The sequence below is a fragment of the Bacillus rossius genome, chromosome 1 (genome assembly GCF_032445375.1).
Source record: "Bacillus rossius redtenbacheri isolate Brsri chromosome 1, Brsri_v3, whole genome shotgun sequence".
Taxonomy (NCBI): Eukaryota; Metazoa; Arthropoda; class Insecta; order Phasmatodea; family Bacillidae; genus Bacillus; species Bacillus rossius.
This window is the reverse complement of record NC_086330.1, coordinates 284,720,932-284,743,060: the sequence shown is the minus strand read 5'-3', so window position 1 is coordinate 284,743,060 and position 22,129 is coordinate 284,720,932. Positions and strand designations below refer to the sequence as shown.

At 42.6% G+C, this 22,129-nt stretch overlaps 1 protein-coding gene across 4 annotated transcripts in view; it reads left to right on the top strand.

The window, feature by feature from the left end:
* LOC134527677 (uncharacterized) overlaps nucleotides 1-22,129 on the top strand; it is a 58,982-nt gene that overhangs the window by 10,691 nt on the left and 26,162 nt on the right. For all 4 annotated transcript variants that reach the window (XM_063360572.1, XM_063360571.1, XM_063360573.1 and 1 more), the window contains one exon: nucleotides 16,575-16,663. In XM_063360572.1, coding sequence (XP_063216642.1) covers nucleotides 16,575-16,663 — 89 coding nt within the window. The remainder of the gene's footprint in view (nucleotides 1-16,574; nucleotides 16,664-22,129) is intronic.

Genomic DNA, 22,129 nt, shown 5'->3' with positions numbered 1-22,129 from the left:
GCGCCGCTCGAGGCTACTACTGCCAGCTTACAGTAGCCCCAAACGAAGGTCCCTGAAGTCTTCCTTCCGAGTTACGATGCTGTTCAATTCCGTTGCGCGCGCAGCATTCCGCGGCTCCGCCAGTTCCAGCCCGCAGTTCGTCTACACTTCGCATCCAGAGCACATCTAGCTCCCCTGCGGTGCCTCCGCCGACGGAACTGCTTCCTGCCACGCGCCGACCTGCATCCAGGCTACCTTTCACCCCGATAGCCGTGTTAACGACACCACCATGCCGGCCAGTGGTCCGCGGACTGCTATTGGTTATTCACAGTCACTCCAGCGAGATTGCAACTCTCGGGCTGGGATCCCGTATCTGCCACCCGCGGGACGCGGTTGGTAGCAGATGGCACTGCTAGGCCACCCCCAGGCAGACACAAATCCCCCACGCAATAGTAGGGAGAGCGTGCCGACTCTGGAACATAGGCGAGGGGGGAGCGGGGTAATCCGGGGATTATCCGGGGATTATCCAATTTTTTATGGTTTTTTACGCATTTTTTTATGCTTTTTTATGTGCAAATCTAGTTTTTTTATGTGCAAATCTAGTTTTTTATGCGCTAATCCAGTGGCTAATCCGCTAATCCAGTGGCTAATCCGCTAATCCAGTGGCTAATCCGGAGATCCGCAAATCCGCAAATCCGCAAATCCGCGAATCCGCGAATCTGCAAATCCGCAAATCCGCAAATCCGCAAATCTCAAATCCGCAAATCCGCCATTTTGTATTTCTAGAAATTTCCACCAACTTCGAATCGTGACGTCATGATTCTGTGTCGTCTGCTGGAGGCCGCCATCTTGATTTCTTTTGGCCGCCATCTTGTTTCGTCTGCTGGAGGCCGCCATCTTGATTTTTCCTGGTCGCCATCTTGTTTCGTCTGCTGGAGGCCGCCATCTTGTGTGACGTCATATAGTTCTGTTGGTCGCCACCAGGTAGCAGCAGGTATTATTTTCCCTTTAACTAAAATATTTTCAGTGCCGAGGCTGGGATTCGATCCATGGGACGTGAAAACGTCCAGGATGTCGTGGTTACGAGGCGGACGCCTTGACCACTAGACCACGAGACCAATTGGAATATGGTGGAATAAATAATCTATATATGCTATGTACTGACGGCAAGTTTATGATAAATGGGGGGAGGGTGTTTTTGCCTTCCTTAATGCATACCTAAGAAGCCACATTTGAAATTAAAAATTATTATACAGCCGCCATCTTTAATTCCAGCACAGACTACCAGATGGCGCTAAATTCAAAAAATTAGTTGCCAGAGGCACCGCCATCTTGGTTCTCAAGTTGGCTGGTAGATGTCGCTAGTATCGCGCGGCAAATTCAAAAATTAGTTGCCAGAGGTGCCGCCATCTTGATTCTCAAGTTGGCTACCAGAGTGTGCCACCGTCGCCATCTTTATTTCATATTTCAGCTGCCAGGGCGCAGCACCATTCGATAGGTCGAATGCTAATCGATATATTTACTTTTATTTCATATTTCAGCTGCCAGGGCGCAGCACCATTCGATAGGTCGAATGCTATTCGATATATTTACTTTTATTTCATATTTCAGCTGCCAGGGCGCAGCACCATTCGATAGGTCGAATGCTAATCGATATATTTACTTTTATTTCATATTTCAGCTGCCAGGGCGCAGCACCATTCGATAGGTCGAATGCTAATCGATATATTTAGTTACAAGTGTTGCTACCAGAGGGCGCGATATTTAAATTTAAAAAATATTACAACCTTTAAACAATTCTCCGCCATCTTGGATTCAACAGCCCCACCATCTTGGAAGCACATGATACACCCAAGGACTCGTTCCAATACATGCACAGAGTGCACCGAAAAAATTGTTCCCTTACATGCACAGAGTGCACCATATTGAATGATCATGATATGTGTTCCTTTATATGCATCAGAAGCAGGCATAAGAAAGTTTTTCTTATAGGCATACTTTAGTGTTAGCTTTCCTGTAATGAATTTAATAATAGTGTAAGCTCATTATTATTATTTAGTGATAGTGAATTTATAACTATGATGTGTAGTCTCATTCTCTTCATCTCGAAGTGGCGGAAGATTCTCTGGAGTGTAAGCTGAAAAAAAAAATAAATAAATAAAAACTTGTGTTTGAATTTATAGTGGTATGCTGCTTTCCACATCACCTTAGAGACTATGTCTCAGGAGGTACAGCATTAGATGCGTTAACTCCTTTTTTTTATACATGGCGAGTTTCCCCGAGAGGCCTATTTTCCATGTTTAACAAGGGCGCAAGCATTATGCTTCACCGTCACTCTCTCCGAAGCCGCTGTCCACTCCATCATCTGGCTCCACTTGCTCTTGAGCCTCCATTACAGCTTCAAAGCATGCTATAATACCGTTGTAAAGGTATGTTATAAACTCGTATTCCTCTGGAAATGCAGCGAACAAATTGATCGCGGAGACCTCTAGATGGTGTACTATCGCATCTATATTCATGCCGATGCAAGCATGAAGCGCATATTCAATGCAATCGCGCATTTCCTCAAAAGCAGCCATGTTCATTATGGAATTGTCAGAGACCGAATGAAGACTATAGTTGACCTGGTCTTGACGGAAAGATGACATGCAACCCCGATGTCGCGCTACACATTCCAATGAGGCGCCCAGCGCGGGCTGACGTCACAGCTTGTTGATCCCAAGCTGCAGAGTGCTGGGTCGTGTTCAGGAAGTAGTCCACACATTATAAATACATTGCAAGAATAGAATCTCAACAACAGCCCACACAAACGATTCCATAGAATATGCTTCGATTGAGAACAAGCAATAAGGTAAAATAAAATGTGTATATGTAATGTTAAACTCCCATATCCTTTCTCTTTACCCATGTCCTCACGGTATCGGGAAACCCCTTCCAAGACACCTGGAATCTTTCACCACGCTTTCGATGAATTTTATTTACCAAGTATGTATTAGGGTATTTTGTAATTTGAATTTCTGAAGCATAAAAAACACCTTGTATTTTATTTCCATCCATATCACTCAAGTTATACACATGCGGAAAGCTGGACCTCATAGCTGTTACTTTAAACACTTCGTGAGACCAATTCGGTGTAAACCCCTTTTCAAAAACTTTCTTGTTTCGTGACACGCGTACATGATCCCCCACACGAGCCTTAGGTTTTCTAGGGTCAATTGTCTTTACATATTTGTAAACACTTTGTAGCAAAGAGTCATCCTTCACTTGATTCGGAGCCATGCCAATGGTGCGGTGGAATCTGTTATTGTAGACACGTAGAACTTGTGGTAAAATTTTAAGCCACTTATAATTTCCTTGAGCTGAAAACTCGCGAAAAAGCAGCGATTTTAGAGATCTATTAAACCGCTCTACCACACTTGCTTTAATCTCACTGTGAGTGGAATAATGATTAATATTTTTTTCTTTTCATAAGAGCTCTGAAAGTTGAGTTATAAAATTCTGTTCCTGCATCACTTTGAATACTTTTAAAACTTCCTGCTAATTTCAAAATACTTCTCATGGCAGCAGTAACCATCACACCTGTCTTTTGTTTAACTGGAACTGCATAAGCACGTTTGCTGTACACATCTATGGCAGTCAGGATGTACTTGTAACCACTGTTCACTTTACTGTATGGTATCATTTCTACCAAATCAATCTGTAGTAAATCATGGAGTCCATATGTTAAAACCTTTCTGCGAGGAAATATAATACGTTTGCCTCGGTGAAGCTCGTATGCAATCCCACGCTGTGCGTCGCTCATTTTGCAATGTATCCTGATTCTTGTAACTCTTCAAGTATCGAAAGGATTTCGTTATTGTGTCCGGTGTGGCCAGAAGCCTGCGAGGCCATTAACAACCTGAGTCGATCTACTATCTCATTCGGATCATTCCATTAAATGAACTCTCGTTTACGACCTAAATCCAATGTTTTATGTAACAATCCACTTCCTCGTTGCTGCGAACCAATATGTGGAAACAGTTGCTTAATGATATCAAATTTCGCATGTGACGTGCTTTTATAGAGATTTGTTGCAGGATCATTCTTTTTAAAATAAGCATTTGTAAGCTCTAGTAGATTACCATATTGTTTAAGGGCCGATTCCGAGTACGTATGCGGCTCTCTGCGAAATAAAAGTTCAAATAAACCAGGAGCAGGTTGTATTAGTTCATCTTTAACGCGAATCATATTGTTATCGTGAAAAAATACTTCCGTGTCCCCTAAAAACCAGCGGTTATGTCGTTTAGATACACCATAGGTTCCATCACCAGAGCGAAGGTTGTAGCTCTGCAAATAAGACTGCACTCCACCTAAAGAATCATCATATGGAACACCGTGATGTTTTAAAGGAATAGCGTTCGAGTCATCACTGTCGCTTGATTCTAAATATTGTTTCACAGTAGCTTCTTCCGCAGAATCCTGCTTCACAGTATCGATAGACTGTGCGAGCGATGTAGTAGGTCCAAGTTTATCCAAACGCGAATTAACAGACTTGAATATTTCTTCATTAATTGCATCCCTCTCCAAACGAGCTCGTTTGGCAAGTAGATACTTTGCACGAACATTTTCTATGACGCGCTCCAACTTACTATCCTCAAGAGCCATGACTGCAGAGTTAGCGATAGCATATCACCCTTTTATATACAACTAGCATCAATACGTGAGTGATCTAGGCATGTCTAGAGCTTGATGGTTTTGGAGGTGCTGGTTTTGGAGGTGCTGGTTTTGGAGGTGTTGGTTTTAGAGGTGCTGGTTTTGGAGGTGTTGGTTTTGGAGGTGCTGGTTTTGAAGATGCTGTTTTTGCAGGTGCTGGTTTTGGAGGTGAAGGTTTCTTAGACAACACACCGCGAGAATATTCATCAGGAGTAATCGTCAAAACACCAACAGTGCGATTCATTTGTGAAAGCTGTTGTACAATTCCAGCATTAATTTTCAATACCATCTCAACCATGTTAGCATTTAGTGCATCATTTAGTTCCTCTATAAATGTTTGTGCGAATAAATCTAACCTGCTCTCCAACGAGGTGCACATATCACCCAACTTTGTCGACACAGCTGAAAGACTTTCATTTAATTGAGCAATTAAATGCTGTTCTTTAGCCTCCATATTGCGCAAGAACTCCATAATCCCCACTTGCACATCTCTTGTTACAGTAAGTGATCTGTTGATATCTGTAACTTGTCGTGTCATACCATCAGTCATCGAATGCAAAGCATGTGTAAAAGCCCCGCTTACTGCGTCAACATACTTCTTATTAGCAGCATCACCATCTTGTTTAGGATCACCAACTCTCTTCAAATGTTTCCAGCTTAAGTCGCAGTCCCCTTCACGAGTAAACGTCATGCATGAGTCGTGCGATCGTTTAAGTCCACCACCACCGAACTTTGACATCATGATTCATGAACCTATCACAATAAACTGATCAAAACCACATCTGTAACGCCCTTTATGTAGAGGAAAATCTTTAGCTATCACAATGAAACCATGCTCATTAGGACTGTTCCAACAGTGACCGCAAAGAGTTTTAAATCTCTCAAAGCTCATATCTGTACCGACATGGTCGGAAAACACATGTTTTAGATTAAGATCGTCCATTTTAAACAAAATTATTAGATTACAATTATCTCGCACTAATTGCTTTCGGGTTTGGGTATAAGTTTGTACCAAGTAGAAACAGTCGATCTTGTGGTGTCGCCCCATAGAATAATACTTTTGAACAATGCTTTGTTTATCACAAGCAACATCATCGAAGATTAGCACAGAGTTGGGGAGGGCTTGACTGGGGTCTAAAACATCAGCATTTTCTCGAAATTTAAAAAATTTCACTCCCCCGACATTTTCCAGCACATGGGCTAAACGTTGATATTTTGGTTGTTCTAGGGACTTGCTATATAAATACACATTCTCAAAACGTATCCCATTGGGGTGTTCTAGAAGTGAAAGAATAAGACAAGTTTTGCCAGAATTCGAAGGACCTGACACTATACACCGTATGGTATTTGGTAACAGAGATCCATGACGTTCTTCAGTTTTACTAAACACATCATCATCAATTAGTGAAATTGGTAAAGCGAGCTGTTGTTGAACAACCTCCATTCTTAATACTAAACCTAAACACTATAAAACAGTCATCCTTATATTGAAACCACTCAGTGTCTTGATATGTCTTGTATGAGACGGAAGAGAGGTTCAGGCTTAGTTAATTCTGTTATAAATAAGCTACCATTCGAGGCACATCTTCCGGGCTACAATTTCTGTGGACCTGGCACGAGACTAGCCGAGAGACTAGCAAGAGGTGATCGTGGTGTGAATGCACTAGATGAGGCGTGTCGTCTTCACGATATTGTGTATGCGAATAGTAATAACTTGTCTGAAAGACATAAAGCGGATAAAATATTAGCTGACACGGCCGAGAAGATTAGAAAGTCTCCCGAAACTAAATTTGGACAGAGAGTATCCGCGTGGACCGTTAACAAGATTATGAGAGTGAAACGTAAGCTTGGTGCAGGTTTAAGATTTTCATCATCATCAAAGAAGAGAAACCGTAAATCTGTCAGGAAAGCCCTGGGGAAGAAGGGTGGTCTATTACCATTTATATTTCCAGCACTCGCTGCATTAGGCAGCTTAATTGGTGGAGCTGCGGGTGTTGCTAAAACTGTTTCCGATGTCCGGAGTCAGGCACGTATGCAAGCGATAGCACGTGCAGCAAAAAACGGTTCAGGACTTTATCTACGCCCCTATCCACAGTCGGGTGGTGGGGGAAAGCGAAGAGGAAGAAGAAGAAAGAAAAATCGCGGGAGCAGGAAGCGATAATCAAAAACTTACCAAAGCGAGCTCTTTCTAACCTCGACATCATCATTGTTTTCACGTCCCATGGATCGAATCACAGCCTCGGCACTGAAAATATTTTAGTTAAAGGAAAAATAATACCTGCTGCTATCTGGTGGCGACCAACAGAACTATATGACGTCACACAAGATGGCGGCCTCCAGCAGACGAAACAAGATGGCGGCCAGGAAAAATCAAGATGGTGGCCTCCAGCAGACGAAACAAGATGGCGGCCAGAAGAAATCAAGATGGCGGCCTCCAGCAGACGACACAGAATCATGACGTCACGATTCGAAGTTGGTGGAAATTTGGTTTTTTACGCATTTTTTATTGTTTTTTATGCGCTTATCCAGTGGCTAATCTGCTAATCCAGTGGCTAATCCGCAAATCCGCAAATCTGCAAATCCGCAAATCCGCAAATCCGCAAAACTGCTAATCCGCAAATCCGCAAATCCGCAAATTCACAAATCCGCAAATCGCAAATCCGCAAATCCGCCATTTTGTATTTCTAGAAATTTCCACCAACTTCGAATCGTGACGACATTATTCTGTGTCGTCTGCTGGAGGCCGCCATCTTGATTTCTTCTGGCCGCCATCTTGTTTCTTCTGCTGGAGGCCGCCATCTTGATTTTTCCTGGTCGCCATCTTGTTTCGTCTGCTGGAGGCCGCCATCTTGTGTGACGTCATATAGTTCTGTTGGTCGCCACCAGGTAGCAGCAGGTATTATTTTCCCTTTAACTAAAATATTTTCAGTGCCGAGGCTGGGATTCGATCCATGGGACGTGAAAACGTCCAGGATGTCGTGGTTACGAGGCTGACGCCTTGACCACTAGACCACGAGACCAATTGGAATATGGTGGAATAAATAATCTATATATGCTACGTACTGATGTCAAGTTTATGATAAATGGGGGGAGGGTGTTTTTGCCTTCCTTAATGCATACCTAAGGCGCCACATTTGAAATTAAAAATTATTATACAGCCGCCATCTTTAATTCCAGCACAGACTACCAGATGGCGCTAAATTCAAAAAATTAGTTGCCAGAGGCGCCGCCATCTTGGTTCTCAAGTTGGCTGGTAGATGTCGCTAGTATCGCGCGGCAAATTCAAAAATTAGTTGCCAGAGATGCCGCCATCTTGATTCTCAAGTTGGCTACCAGAGTGTGCCACCGTCGCCATCTTTATTTCATATTTCAGCTGCCAGGGCGCAGCACCATTCGATAGGTCGAATGCTAATCGATATATTTACTTTTATTTCATATTTCAGCTGCCAGGACGCAGCACCATTCGATAGGTCGAATGCTAATCGATATATTTATTAACAAGTGTTGCTACCAGAGGGCGCGATATTTAAATTTAAAAAATATTACAACCTTTAAACAATTCTCCGCCATCTTGGATTGAACAGCCCCACCATCTTTGAAGCACATGGGATTATCCAATTTTTTATGGTTTTTTACGCATTTTTTATGGTTTTTTATGTGCAAATCTAGTTATATGAAATAAAGATGGCGACGGTGGCACACTCTGGTAGCCAACTTGAGAATCAAGATGGCGGCACCTCTGGCAACTAATTTTTGAATTTGCCGCGCGATACTAGCGACATCTACCAGCCAACTTGAGAACCAAGATGGCGGCGCCTCTGGTAACTAATTTTTTGAATTTAGCACCATCTGGTAGTCTGTGCTGGAATTAAAGATGGCGGCTGTATAATAATTTTTAATTTCAAATGTGGCGCCTTAGGTATGCATTAAGGAAGGCAAAAACACCCTCCCCCCATTTATCATAAACTTGACATCAGTACGTAGCATATATAGATTATTTATTCCACCATATTCCAATTGGTCTCGTGGTCTAGTGGTCAAGGCGTCCGCCTCGTAACCATGACATCCTGGACGTTTTCACGTCCCATGGATCGAATCCCAGCCTCGGCACTGAAAATATTTTAGTTAAAGGGAAAATAATACCTGCTGCTACCTGGTGGCGACCAACAGAACTATATGACGTCACACAAGATGGCGGCCTCCAGCAGACGAAACAAGATGGCGACCAGGAAAAATCAAGATGGCGGCCTCCAGCAGACGACACAGAATAATGTCGTCACGATTCGAAGTTGGTGGAAATTTCTAGAAATACAAAATGGCGGATTTGCGGATTTGCGATTTGCGGATTTGTGAATTTGCGGATTTGTGAATTTGCGGATTTGCGGATTAGCAGATTTGCGGATTTGCGGATTTGCGGATTTGCAGATTTGCGGATTTGCGGAGTTGCGGATTAGCCACTGGATTAGCAGATTAGCCACTGGATAAGCGCATAAAAAACAATAAAAAATGCGTAAAAAACCAAATTTCCACCAACTTCGAATCGTGACGTCATGATTCTGTGTCGTCTGCTGGAGGCCGCCATCTTGATTTCTTCTGGCCGCCATCTTGTTTCGTCTGCTGGAGGCCACCATCTTGATTTTTCCTGGCCGCCATCTTGTTTCGTCTGCTGGAGGCCGCCATCTTGTGTGACGTCATATAGTTCTGTTGGTCGCCACCAGATAGCAGCAGGTATTATTTTTCCTTTAACTAAAATATTTTCAGTGCCGAGGCTGTGATTCGATCCATGGGACGTGAAAACAATGATGATGTCGAGGTTAGAAAGAGCTCGCTTTGGTAAGTTTTTGATTATCGCTTCCTGCTCCCGCGATTTTTCTTTCTTCTTCTTCCTCTTCGCTTTCCCCCACCACCCGACTGTGGATAGGGGCGTAGATAAAGTCCTGAACCGTTTTTTGCTGCACGTGCTATCGCTTGCATACGTGCCTGACTCCGGACATCGGAAACAGTTTTAGCAACACCCGCAGCTCCACCAATTAAGCTGCCTAATGCAGCGAGTGCTGGAAATATAAATGGTAATAGACCACCCTTCTTCCCCAGGGCTTTCCTGACAGATTTACGGTTTCTCTTCTTTGATGATGATGAAAATCTTAAACCTGCACCAAGCTTACGTTTCACTCTCATAATCTTGTTAACGGTCCACGCGGATACTCTCTGTCCAAATTTAGTTTCGGGAGACTTTCTAATCTTCTCGGCCGTGTCAGCTAATATTTTATCCGCTTTATGTCTTTCAGACAAGTTATTACTATTCGCATACACAATATCGTGAAGACGACACGCCTCGTCTAGTGCATTCACACCACGATCACCTCTTGCTAGTCTCTCGGCTAGTCTCGTGCCAGGTCCACAGAAATTGTAGCCCGGAAGATGTGCCTCGAATGGTAGCTTATTTATAACAGAATTAACTAAGCCTGAACCTCTCTTCCGTCTCATACAAGACATATCAAGACACTGAGTGGTTTCACTATAAGGATGACTGTTTTATAGTGTTTAGGTTTAGTATTAAGAATGGAGGTTGTTCAACAACAGCTCGCTTTACCAATTTCACTAATTGATGATGATGTGTTTAGTAAAACTGAAGAACGTCATGGATCTCTGTTACCAAATACCATACGGTGTATAGTGTCAGGTCCTTCGAATTCTGGCAAAACTTGTCTTATTCTTTCACTTCTAGAACACCCCAATGGGATACGTTTTGAGAATGTGTATTTATATAGCAAGTCCCTAGAACAACCAAAATATCAACGTTTAGCCCATGTGCTGGAAAATGTCGGGGGAGTGAAATTTTTTAAATTTCGAGAAAATGCTGATGTTTTAGACCCCAGTCAAGCCCTCCCCAACTCTGTGCTAATCTTCGATGATGTTGCTTGTGATAAACAAAGCATTGTTCAAAAGTATTATTCTATGGGGCGACACCACAAGATCGACTGTTTCTACTTGGTACAAACTTATACCCAAACCCGAAAGCAATTAGTGCGAGATAATTGTAATCTAATAATTTTGTTTAAAATGGACGATCTTAATCTAAAACATGTGTTTTCCGACCATGTCGGTACAGATATGAGCTTTGAGAGATTTAAAACTCTTTGCGGTCACTGTTGGAACAGTCCTAATGAGCATGGTTTCATTGTGATAGCTAAAGATTTTCCTCTACATAAAGGGCGTTACAGATGTGGTTTTGATCAGTTTATTGTGATAGGTTCATGAATCATGATGTCAAAGTTCGGTGGTGGTGGACTTAAACGATCGCACGACTCATGCATGACGTTTACTCGTGAAGGGGACTGCGACTTAAGCTGGAAACATTTGAAGAGAGTTGGTGATCCTAAACAAGATGGTGATGCTGCTAATAAGAAGTATGTTGACGCAGTAAGCGGGGCTTTTACACATGCTTTGCATTCGATGACTGATGGTATGACACGACAAGTTACAGATATCAACAGATCACTTACTGTAACAAGAGATGTGCAAGTGGGGATTATGGAGTTCTTGCGCAATATGGAGGCTAAAGAACAGCATTTAATTGCTCAATTAAATGAAAGTCTTTCAGCTGTGTCGACAAAGTTGGGTGATATGTGCACCTCGTTGGAGAGCAGGTTAGATTTATTCGCACAAACATTTATAGAGGAACTAAATGATGCACTAAATGCTAACATGGTTGAGATGGTATTGAAAATTAATGCTGGAATTGTACAACAGCTTTCACAAATGAATCGCACTGTTGGTGTTTTGACGATTACTCCTGATGAATATTCTCGCGGTGTGTTGTCTAAGAAACCTTCACCTCCAAAACCAGCACCTGCAAAAACAGCATCTTCAAAACCAGCACCTCCAAAACCAACACCTCCAAAACCAGCACCTCCAAAACCAACACCTCCAAAACCAGCACCTCCAAAACCAGCACCTCCAAAACCATCAAGCTCTAGACATGCCTAGATCACTCACGTATTGATGCTAGTTGTATATAAAAGGGTGATATGCTATCGCTAACTCTGCAGTCATGGCTCTTGAGGATAGTAAGTTGGAGCGCGTCATAGAAAATGTTCGTGCAAAGTATCTACTTGCCAAACGAGCTCGTTTGGAGAGGGATGCAATTAATGAAGAAATATTCAAGTCTGTTAATTCGCGTTTGGATAAACTTGGACCTACTACATCGCTCGCACAGTCTATCGATACTGTGAAGCAGGATTCTGCGGAAGAAGCTACTGTGAAACAATATTTAGAATCAAGCGACAGTGATGACTCGAACGCTATTCCTTTAAAACATCACGGTGTTCCATATGATGATTCTTTAGGTGGAGTGCAGTCTTATTTGCAGAGCTACAACCTTCGCTCTGGTGATGGAACCTATGGTGTATCTAAACGACATAACCGCTGGTTTTTAGGGGACACGGAAGTATTTTTTCACGATAACAATATGATTCGCGTTAAAGATGAACTAATACAACCTGCTCCTGGTTTATTTGAACTTTTATTTCGCAGAGAGCCGCATATGTACTCGGAATCGGCCCTTAAACAATATGGTAATCTACTAGACCTTACAAATGCTTATTTTAAAAAGAATGATCCTGCAACAAATCTCTATAAAAGCACGTCACATGCGAAATTTGATATCATTAAGCAACTGTTTCCACATATTGGTTCGCAGCAACGAGGAAGTGGATTGTTACATAAAACATTGGATTTAGGTCGTAAACGAGAGTTCATTTAATGGAATGATCCGAATGAGATAGTAGATCGACTCAGGTTGTTAATGGCCTCGCAGGCTTCTGGCCACACCGGACACAATAACGAAATCCTTTCGATACTTGAAGAGTTACAAGAATCAGGATACATTGCAAAATGAGCGACGCACAGCGTGGGATTGCATACGAGCTTCACCGAGGCAAACGTATTATATTTCCTCGCAGAAAGGTTTTAACATATGGACTCCATGATTTACTACAGATTGATTTGGTAGAAATGATACCATACAGTAAAGTGAACAGTGGTTACAAGTACATCCTGACTGCCATAGATGTGTACAGCAAACGTGCTTATGCAGTTCCAGTTAAACAAAAGACAGGTGTGATGGTTACTGCTGCCATGAGAAGTATTTTGAAATTAGCAGGAAGTTTTAAAAGTATTCAAAGTGATGCAGGAACAGAATTTTATAACTCAACTTTCAGAGCTCTTATGAAAAGAAAAAAATATTAATCATTATTCCACTCACAGTGAGATTAAAGCAAGTGTGGTAGAGCGGTTTAATAGATCTCTAAAATCGCTGCTTTTTCGCGAGTTTTCAGCTCAAGGAAATTATAAGTGGCTTAAAATTTTACCACAAGTTCTACGTGTCTACAATAACAGATTCCACCGCACCATTGGCATGGCTCCGAATCAAGTGAAGGATGACTCTTTGCTACAAAGTGTTTACAAATATGTAAAGACAATTGACCCTAGAAAACCTAAGGCTCGTGTGGGGGATCATGTACGCGTGTCACGAAACAAGAAAGTTTTTGAAAAGGGGTTTACACCGAATTGGTCTCACGAAGTGTTTAAAGTAACAGCTATGAGGTCCAGCTTTCCGCGTGTATAACTTGAGTGATATGGATGGAAATAAAATACAAGGTGTTTTTTATGCTTCAGAAATTCAAATTACAAAATACCCTAATACATACTTGGTAAATAAAATTCATCGAAAGCGTGGTGAAAGATTCCAGGTGTCTTGGAAGGGGTTTCCCGATACCGTGAGGACATGGGTAAAGAGAAAGGATATGGGAGTTTAACATTACATATACACATTTTATTTTACCTTATTGCTTGTTCTCAATCGAAGCATATTCTATTGAATCGTTTGTGTGGGCTGTTGTTGAGATTCTATTCCTGCAATGTATTTATAATGTGTGGACTACTTCCTGAACACGACCCAGCACTCTGCAGCTTGGGATCAACAAGCTGTGACGTCAGCCCGCGCTGGGCGCCTCATTGGAATGTGTAGCGCGACATCGAGGTTGCATGTCATCTTTCCGTCAAGACCAGGTCAACTATAGTCTTCATTCTGTCTCTGACAATTCCATAATGAACATGGCTGCTTTTGAGGAAATGCGCGATTGCATTGAATATGCGCTTCATGCTTGCATCGGCATGAATATAGATGCGATAGTACACCATCTAGAGGTCTCCGCGATCAATTTGTTCGCTGCATTTCCAGAGGAATACGAGTTTATAACATACCTTTACAACGGTATTATAGCATGCTTTGAAGCTGTAATGGAGGCTCAAGAGCAAGTGGAGCCAGATGATGGAGTGGACAACGGCTTCGGAGAGAGTGACGGTGAAGCATAATGCTTGCGCCCTTGTTAAACATGGAAAATAGGCCTCTCGGGGAAACTCGCCATGTATAAAAAAAAGGAGTTAACCCATCTAATGCTGTACCTCCTGAGACATAGTCTCTAAGGTGATGTGGAAAGCAGCATACCACTATAAATTCAAACACAAGTTTTTATTTATTTATTTTTTTTTTTCAGCTTACACTCCAGAGAATCTTCCGCCACGTCGAGACGAAGAGAATGAGACTACACATCATAGTTATAAATTCACTATCACTAAATAATAATAATGAGCTTACACTATTATTAAATGCATTACAGGAAAGCTAACACTAAAGTATGCCTATAAGAAAAACACTCTTATGCCTGCTTCTGATGCATATAAAGGAACACATATCATGATCATTCAATATGGTGCACTCTGTGCATGTAAGGGAACAATCTTTTCGGTGCACTCTGTGCATGTATTGGAACGAGTCCTTGGGTGTATCATGTGCTTCCAAGATGGTGGGGCTGTTGAATCCAAGATGGCGGAGAATTGTTTAAAGGTTGTAATATTTTTTAAATTTAAATATCGCGCCCTCTGGTAGCAACACTTGTAACTAAATATATCGATTAGCATTCGACCTATCGAATGGTGCTGCGCCCTGGCAGCTGAAATATGAAATAAAAGTAAATATATCGATTAGCATTCGACCTATCGAATGGTGCTGCGCCCTGGCAGCTGAAATATGAAATAAAAGTAAATATATCGATTAGCATTCGACCTATCGAATAGTGCTGCGCCCTGGCAGCTGAAATATGAAATAAAAGTAAATATATCGATTAGCATTCGACCTATCGAATGGTGCTGCGCCCTGGCAGCTGAAATATGAAATAAAGATGGCGACGGTGGCACACTCTGGTAGCCAACTTGAGAATCAAGATGGCGGCACCTCTGGCAACTAATTTTTGAATTTGCCGCGCGATACTAGCGACATCTACCAGCCAACTTGAGAACCAAGATGGCGGCGCCTCTGGCAACTAATTTTTTGAATTTAGCGCCATCTGGTAGTCTGTGCTGGAATTAAAGATGGCGGCTGTATAATAATTTTTAATTTTAAATGTGGCGCCTTAGGTATGCATTAAGGAAGGCAAAAACACCCTCCCCCCATTTATCATAAACTTGCCATCAGTACATAGCATATATAGATTATTTATTCCACCATATTCCAATTGGTCTTGTGGTCTAGTGGTCAAGGCGTCAGCCTCGTAACCACGACATCCTGGACGTTTTCACGTCCCATGGATCGAATCCCAGCCTCGGCACTGAAAATATTTTAGTTAAAATAAAATAATACCTGCTGCTACCTGGTGGCGACCAACAGAACTATATGACATCACACAAGATGGCGGCCTCCAGCAGCCGAAACAAGATGGCGACCAGGAAAAATAAAGATGGCGGTCTCCAGCAGACGAAACAAGATGGCGACCAGGAAAAATCAAGATGGCGGCCTCCAGCAGACGAAACAAGATGGCGGCCAAAAGAAATCAAGATGGCGGCCTCCAGCAGACGACACAGAATCATGACGTCACGATTCGAAGTTGGTGGAAATTTCTAGAAATACAAAATGGCGGATTTGCGGATTTGAGATTTGCGGATTTGCGGATTTGCAGATTTGCGGATTTGCGGATTCGCGGATTTGCGGATTTGCGGATTTGCGGATTTGCGGATTTGCGGATCTCCGGATTAGCCACTGGATTAGCGGATTAGCCACTGGATTAGCGGATTAGCCACTGGATTAGCGCATAAAAAACTAGATTTGCACATAAAAAACTAGATTTGCACATAAAAAACATAAAAAATGCGTAAAAAAAAATAAAAAATTGGATAATCCCCGGATAATCCCCGGATTACCCCGCTCCCCCCTCGCCTATGTTCCAGAGTCGGCACGCTCTCCCTACTCGCAATACCAGCTTTCCGTTACCCAACAGGTCGCAGGCAACTCCCAGCCAACAGCCCGCAGAGCCCTGAGAGACAACTGCCGACCGCAGGCCTCGGGTGCAAGCTTATTTAAGACGTGTGGAAGCACTGGCTACGCATGCGCGACGACACTAGATAGAGGAGAGGGGGAAAAGTCACTAACAACAAGAAAAAAAAGGGACGTTGCCAAGGATTGTAAGGAAATCTCTTGAATCACAGAAATCTCTACAAACAGGATGAAAATGAATTTTCAAGAAATATTTCAAGCTTCATTAGTAGGTATAGTGCAAGGAAAATACAGAATTTTCAGCTGAATATTTTTATAAAATTGACATTGTTTATTTATACATAATTAGCCAGTCTAGCGCAAAAAGAGTATGTTTAGTTTGTTACTTTGGTCACAACTCTCAGCTTTCTAAAAGTTCCTGGCAATTCCTGTCGAAAAAAAAATCTCTACTTTATTTAAGCATAGTGTACTTTTCTTCATCCACGAGATTTGTTTCCATCTCTAACACAACTCATATATTCGCGCTTGAATAATTGTCGAGGAAGTGAACACTTGTGTTTTTCTCCGCCAGGTGTCGCTGAGGCGAAATGGCTACCACGCGTGTGGCGGTGCCATCATCAGCAGCACGATGGTGCTCACAGCTGCTCACTGCGTTGCCGGGTAAGATGGTTTCCTTCAACTGAAAAAAAAAAATTCTGTGTGTAGGCACGGGAACTAAGGGCATGTCCGAATTCAAAAGGGCGCTCACTCAGACTCTACATTATCTCTCTGGCACACAATGGCTTACTCTCCACACTCCAGGACGTCTTACGCCGACTTTTCCCTCGGCATATTGAACATCAACGCATTCTTGCAGAATCAGTAGATTTAAAGTAAGGTTTCATAAAAGGTTTGAGTTAGCTCGGTTTGATAACAGTTTCGAGGTTTTCTGTCAACTTTATTAGATGGAGAAAATTGAATGCCCTAATTCGTCTAATATTATCCTTCAGTCTTTGTTGTCAAATATAGTTGGAGTCAAAAAATTGACAGATTGGCAGGGCCTTTTGTCGTACTGACTTATATCCTTATATACTACAGAATATATTGTTAATTAATAGCCTAAATAAATCAGTGGAATATGCGTGAAGAGGGAGGAGGAGGAATAGTGTATATATCCCCCCCACCACCCACCCCAAAAATGTGGTGAATCATTTTGCAAAATATCAATGGAGGCGTTTTTTTCATTTAATTTTGGGTGGTGAAAGGTGAGCTGTAACAACACCTGAAATTAAAACTGTGTGAGAAGTCATGTCACCTATGACTACCTACTGTAAGCTTATACGTCAGTGTGTTAGTGTCAATAGTAACGTAATTTTTTTTAAATACACGTGACAAATTTTTTTAATCATCTTCCTCCCCCCTCCTTCAACCACACACGCGCGCACTCACACACACACACACACACACACACACACACACACACACAAACCCGAAATAATCCCTGAATCTGCCATTGAAACCACTGATGACCACCTTCACTCATTCCAAAGCCCAGATTTTATTTAAAAAATTGGCTGAGGACCAGAATACATAACATTTTTTACTTCCTTCCTTTCCATTTGTACATAAGTTTTATGTGAGACAAATCAATAAAATATAGAAATAAATTTGGCATGTAATAAGTAACTGAAAAATAAATGTTTCTTAATGTACTCTTAAAATACAAAAACTTCAAGTTTATAAGAATAACAAATACTTTATTGCCAACAGAGCAGTAGGTATTGCCAATTCCATGTTGCACATGATTGGTTGCAATGAAGGGCCGTAATACTTCATTCTAATGACTTGTCCTATTAAATCCACTAGCTCACCCTGCCCATATAACTGTATAATTGTGGCACATTAAATATATATAAAAATTGCCAATAATTCATGATAGTGTTGATTTGAGCCTGCGCGGGCCAGATGAAAACTATATTGCAGGTCGGGCACGGTCAGCAAAAACACCAGCAGCGCAGCTCCAGCCTAAATAAAAATTTTCAGGCTGTACTGACAAACTATCCGTTCAATGTGAAGGCCACATTTTTGTGGTACTGAGCGGCTGGAGAATGGTGTCTTAAAGGCGGGCTGCACGAAACCTTTCGAGCAACGATTACCTGCGTAGTTCCATTTTTTTGCAGGCAAGGCGTAAATTGTGAGAAAGAAAACAATGCAGTTTTACAGCTGCAAAGCTACGGGCGGTTCCAAGGCAGGACAACCAACAAGGTCTCGCACCTAGCAGAGTCCCGTACCTAACAAAATCCTGCGCCTAAGATTGTCCCGCGCTTAACAAAATCCTGGCTTAGCATGGCCCCGCGACTTCCTGGGCCCCGTGCTTAGTAGGGCACCGCGCATAGCATAGCCTTGCACCTAGCATGGTCCCACGCATAACAGGGGCCCATTCTTAGCAGAGCCCTGTAACGAACAGGGTTCTGTGTATAGCAGGGCTCCGTGCCTAGCAGGGCCCTGTGCCTAACAGGGTGACTGTGTCTAGCAGAGCACGGTACCTAACAGTGTTCCGCGCTTAGCAAAACCCGCGCTTAGCAGGTTATCGTGTCTAGCAGGGCACTGCGCCCAGCAAAGCCTCGCACATAGCATGGCTCCGCGCCTAGCAGGGCCCCGTGCCTAGCAGGGCCCCGCGCCTAGCAGGTCCCCGCGCCTAGCAAGGCCCAACTACCTAGCAGAACCAGGCGTTTAACAGGGCTTCGCCCTAAGCACTTAGCAGAGCACAGTGCCTAAAATTGCCCTGTACCTAGCAAAGCCTTTTGCTAAGCAAAGGCCTTGCTTTGCAACACCCCTGCTTTTAACCAGGTCCCACACTTACCAGGGCTCCACGCCTATCCAAGGCCCCGCGACTAACATAGCCCTACGCCTATAAGGGCCCCCAGGCCTAGTATGGTCCCGCGCCTATCATAGCCTAATTCCTAAACAGGTCCCTTTGCCTAGCAGGGCTATGTGTATAGCAGGGCCCCGTACCTAATAGGACCACGCACCTAGCGAGGTTTCGTGCTTAGCTAGGGCCCTGTGCCTAGCAAAGCGCAGTGCCTAGAGGGCACTGCGCTTAGCAACGCCCAGAACCTAGCATTTACCCGCTCCTAGTAAAGCCCAGTGACTAGCATGGCCCCGCGCCTAAAATAGCCCCGTACCAAGCAGAGTCCCGCGCCAAGTAGGTCCCCGCGCCTAGTATAGCCTAATGCCTATCAGGTCCTTTACCTAGCAGGGCCACGAGTCTAGCAGGGCCTCGCGTCATGTAGAGACCCATGCTAGGAGAGCTTCGCGCCTAGCAGGGCTCGCGCCTAGCATAACCCCGCGCCTACAAGGGCCCCGCGTCTAGCAGGACCCCACGTCTAGCAAAACCCCGCGCCTAACAAGATCCCGCTACAAGCAGGGTTCTGTGCCTATCAAATCCCCACGTGTAACTGGGCCCTGTGCCCTGTATGGGCCCGTGCCTAGCATGTCCTCGTACCTAGCATGGCTTCGTGCCTAGCAGGGCCTCGCGCCAAGTAGGGCCAGGGACCTAGCAAAGCCCCGCACCTAGCATGGCTCCACGCATAACATGGCCCCGTGCCTAGAATGACCCCGTGCCTAGCAAATCCCCGCGCCTAGCAGGGCCCCGCGCCTATTAGGACCTCTCTCCTAGTAGGCTTCCGTGTCTGTCTTAGCCCCGCGCGTAGCAAAACACAGCACCTAGAGAAGACCCGCGCCTAACAAAATCCTGACTTAGCATGGCCCCGCGCCTAGCAGGGCTCTGCACCTAGTAGGGCCCTACGCCTAGCAGGGCCCTGCGCATAGCAGTGCTCTGCGCATTGAAGTGTTTCGTGTCTAGCAGTACCCCGCATCTAGTTAGACCCCTCATTGGCCATTTTATTTATTATGGACCTTTTTGACAATTTTCTTTTATGGTCATACTGTACAAGGAGGTAGATGGCCATTTTATTTATTATGGACCTTTTTGACAATTTTCTTTTATGGTCATACTGTACAAGGAGGTAGATAGCGCAGATAGATTCAAGATGTAATGTTGGTACACTGTATGCCATAAGAAACTTCAATAACAGGCAGGAAAGATAATTATGCAAACACACAGAAAACAAACCAAAATAAGGCGATGTCAAAAGATTAAAAACACAGACACAACAGAAAATTCCGTGGTACGTTTGAGCCCGAGGTCGGGAACAAAGCTCAATTCCCAAAACATTGAAAATATTGTCTTAGGAAGCCTCTGTGTTCGTCTGTGCTGTCGTCGTTGCGGTGTTCAGATCATCTGTTGTTTTTTTCACGTCGCTGGTTTGACCTGTGCATCTGTGTTGTAGTTGTGTTATCAATTTTATCAAGTTATTATGTTTGTCGTTGTGTGTCCAAGATTGATTTGTATCTATATTTACTGTTCTTTTAGCTACTGTCTCTTCATTGTCCTTCTGTGTTGTAATAATATTCTGACTAATTCCTTCCACGGAATTTTCTGTGCTGTATATGATTTAATTTTTGTCGACATCGTTTATTTTGGCTTATTTACTGTGTGTTTGAATATTTATATTTATTGTCTGTTATTGTGGTTTCTTATGACATACAGTTTAATCAGCAATGGCAAATTTCCAGAACTACATTTTAAATGAATCTTCTTCACTGAAAGAACTATTCAAAGAACGTACATGTAGATAGCTGCACATGTTCCAGGTATTACAGTACTTCGAGATTGGTAATCGCCGTAAATTCCAAGCTCTTGTATCTCCTGATGTCCCATTCCGGTTCATTATTTAATACTTGGCGTTCCACAGTTAAACTGGCCGACATTTTGAGTCGCTGAACTTTCACAAAATGGAATAATATATACATCGCATACTTTTTGCATAATAAGCCGACAAACGATTTGTGCAGTGTGGATATGGAAAATTAAAAGAAATATAAAACTGGAACTTTGTAGGTTTAAAGTCAAATTTACCGGCTACTATGTGATATGGTTTAATTTCTTTCAGTAAACTAAAATCCTTGTATTCTTTATGAATTTAAAAGGCCGAATAAAATTAAATAATTAAATTCTGAAATAAATTTAAACCAAACCTTACAATATTTACCAGAATTGCCTTTAAACCCAAATATTTTCACTTAATTATTCCATTTGGTACTTCATATATAAATTTTTGTTTTTTAATTTTGTATAAGTTCGGCTACTCAAAAAGTCTGCAAGTTTAACCATGTTAAACGTAAATTTAAAAAAATGACATGGTACGATACAGGCAGCCTCTCATAACAGAATCAGACATACTATGACCGGTATTTTGCCGTTCCTTGTGTGGAGTCACTCCTTGTAAATCAGTGTACGAATCTACGTCCATACGTGTCACTGCGCCAATATTCATATTAGCCTTGCAATTCAATAAGTATCTTTACATGGGAGATTGTTGTCTCTTCAGTAGCCCGTACCGGCACCACCTTTAACGTCGTTTCCTGGTGACATGTTTTCTTCCTCGTGCTTGACCAAAATAGATTGTAAAAAAATATATATGTGAGCAAGTCTTTCAGTACTTGCCAGAGGTGTGTAACATCTAACATTGTAACGAGCAAATTCATCTGTTCCCATGTTGTAAATACACTTATAATAAGAAACTCGAAACCGAAATTATAATTAAAAAATAATATTGAGTTTCAACTAAACATCTGGACGCGAATCAGACATAATTTCCTCGCCCGCTTCAAGAATTCGCTGTATGAGCAGACACGTCGACTACCAAAACATTCAATTTGCAGACCGAAATTTTATACTAAGTATATTACTAAACGGCTCCGATAACTTTAAAAAAAACTCAACCCCTGTTTTGAGTCTGTTTTTCGACAATAATTCTTTTTTAAATACTCCCGATCTTGTTAAAATTCATATAACAGTTAATGCTATAAACTTTGGCTTTGTGAACTTTGGTTCACGCCATCCGCCACAGATGGCAGCACCGTGGTTACACATTTTCGTTCCATGTGACTTCCGTCCCATTCAGGAAATTACTCCTACCAAATGCCGCATACCGACATCTGAGATGTTACACTTAAAAAATTGACCAAAGTAACAATTCATCCGTAAATGTCGCATAAAACGTGTCCAAACCGAATCGTAGA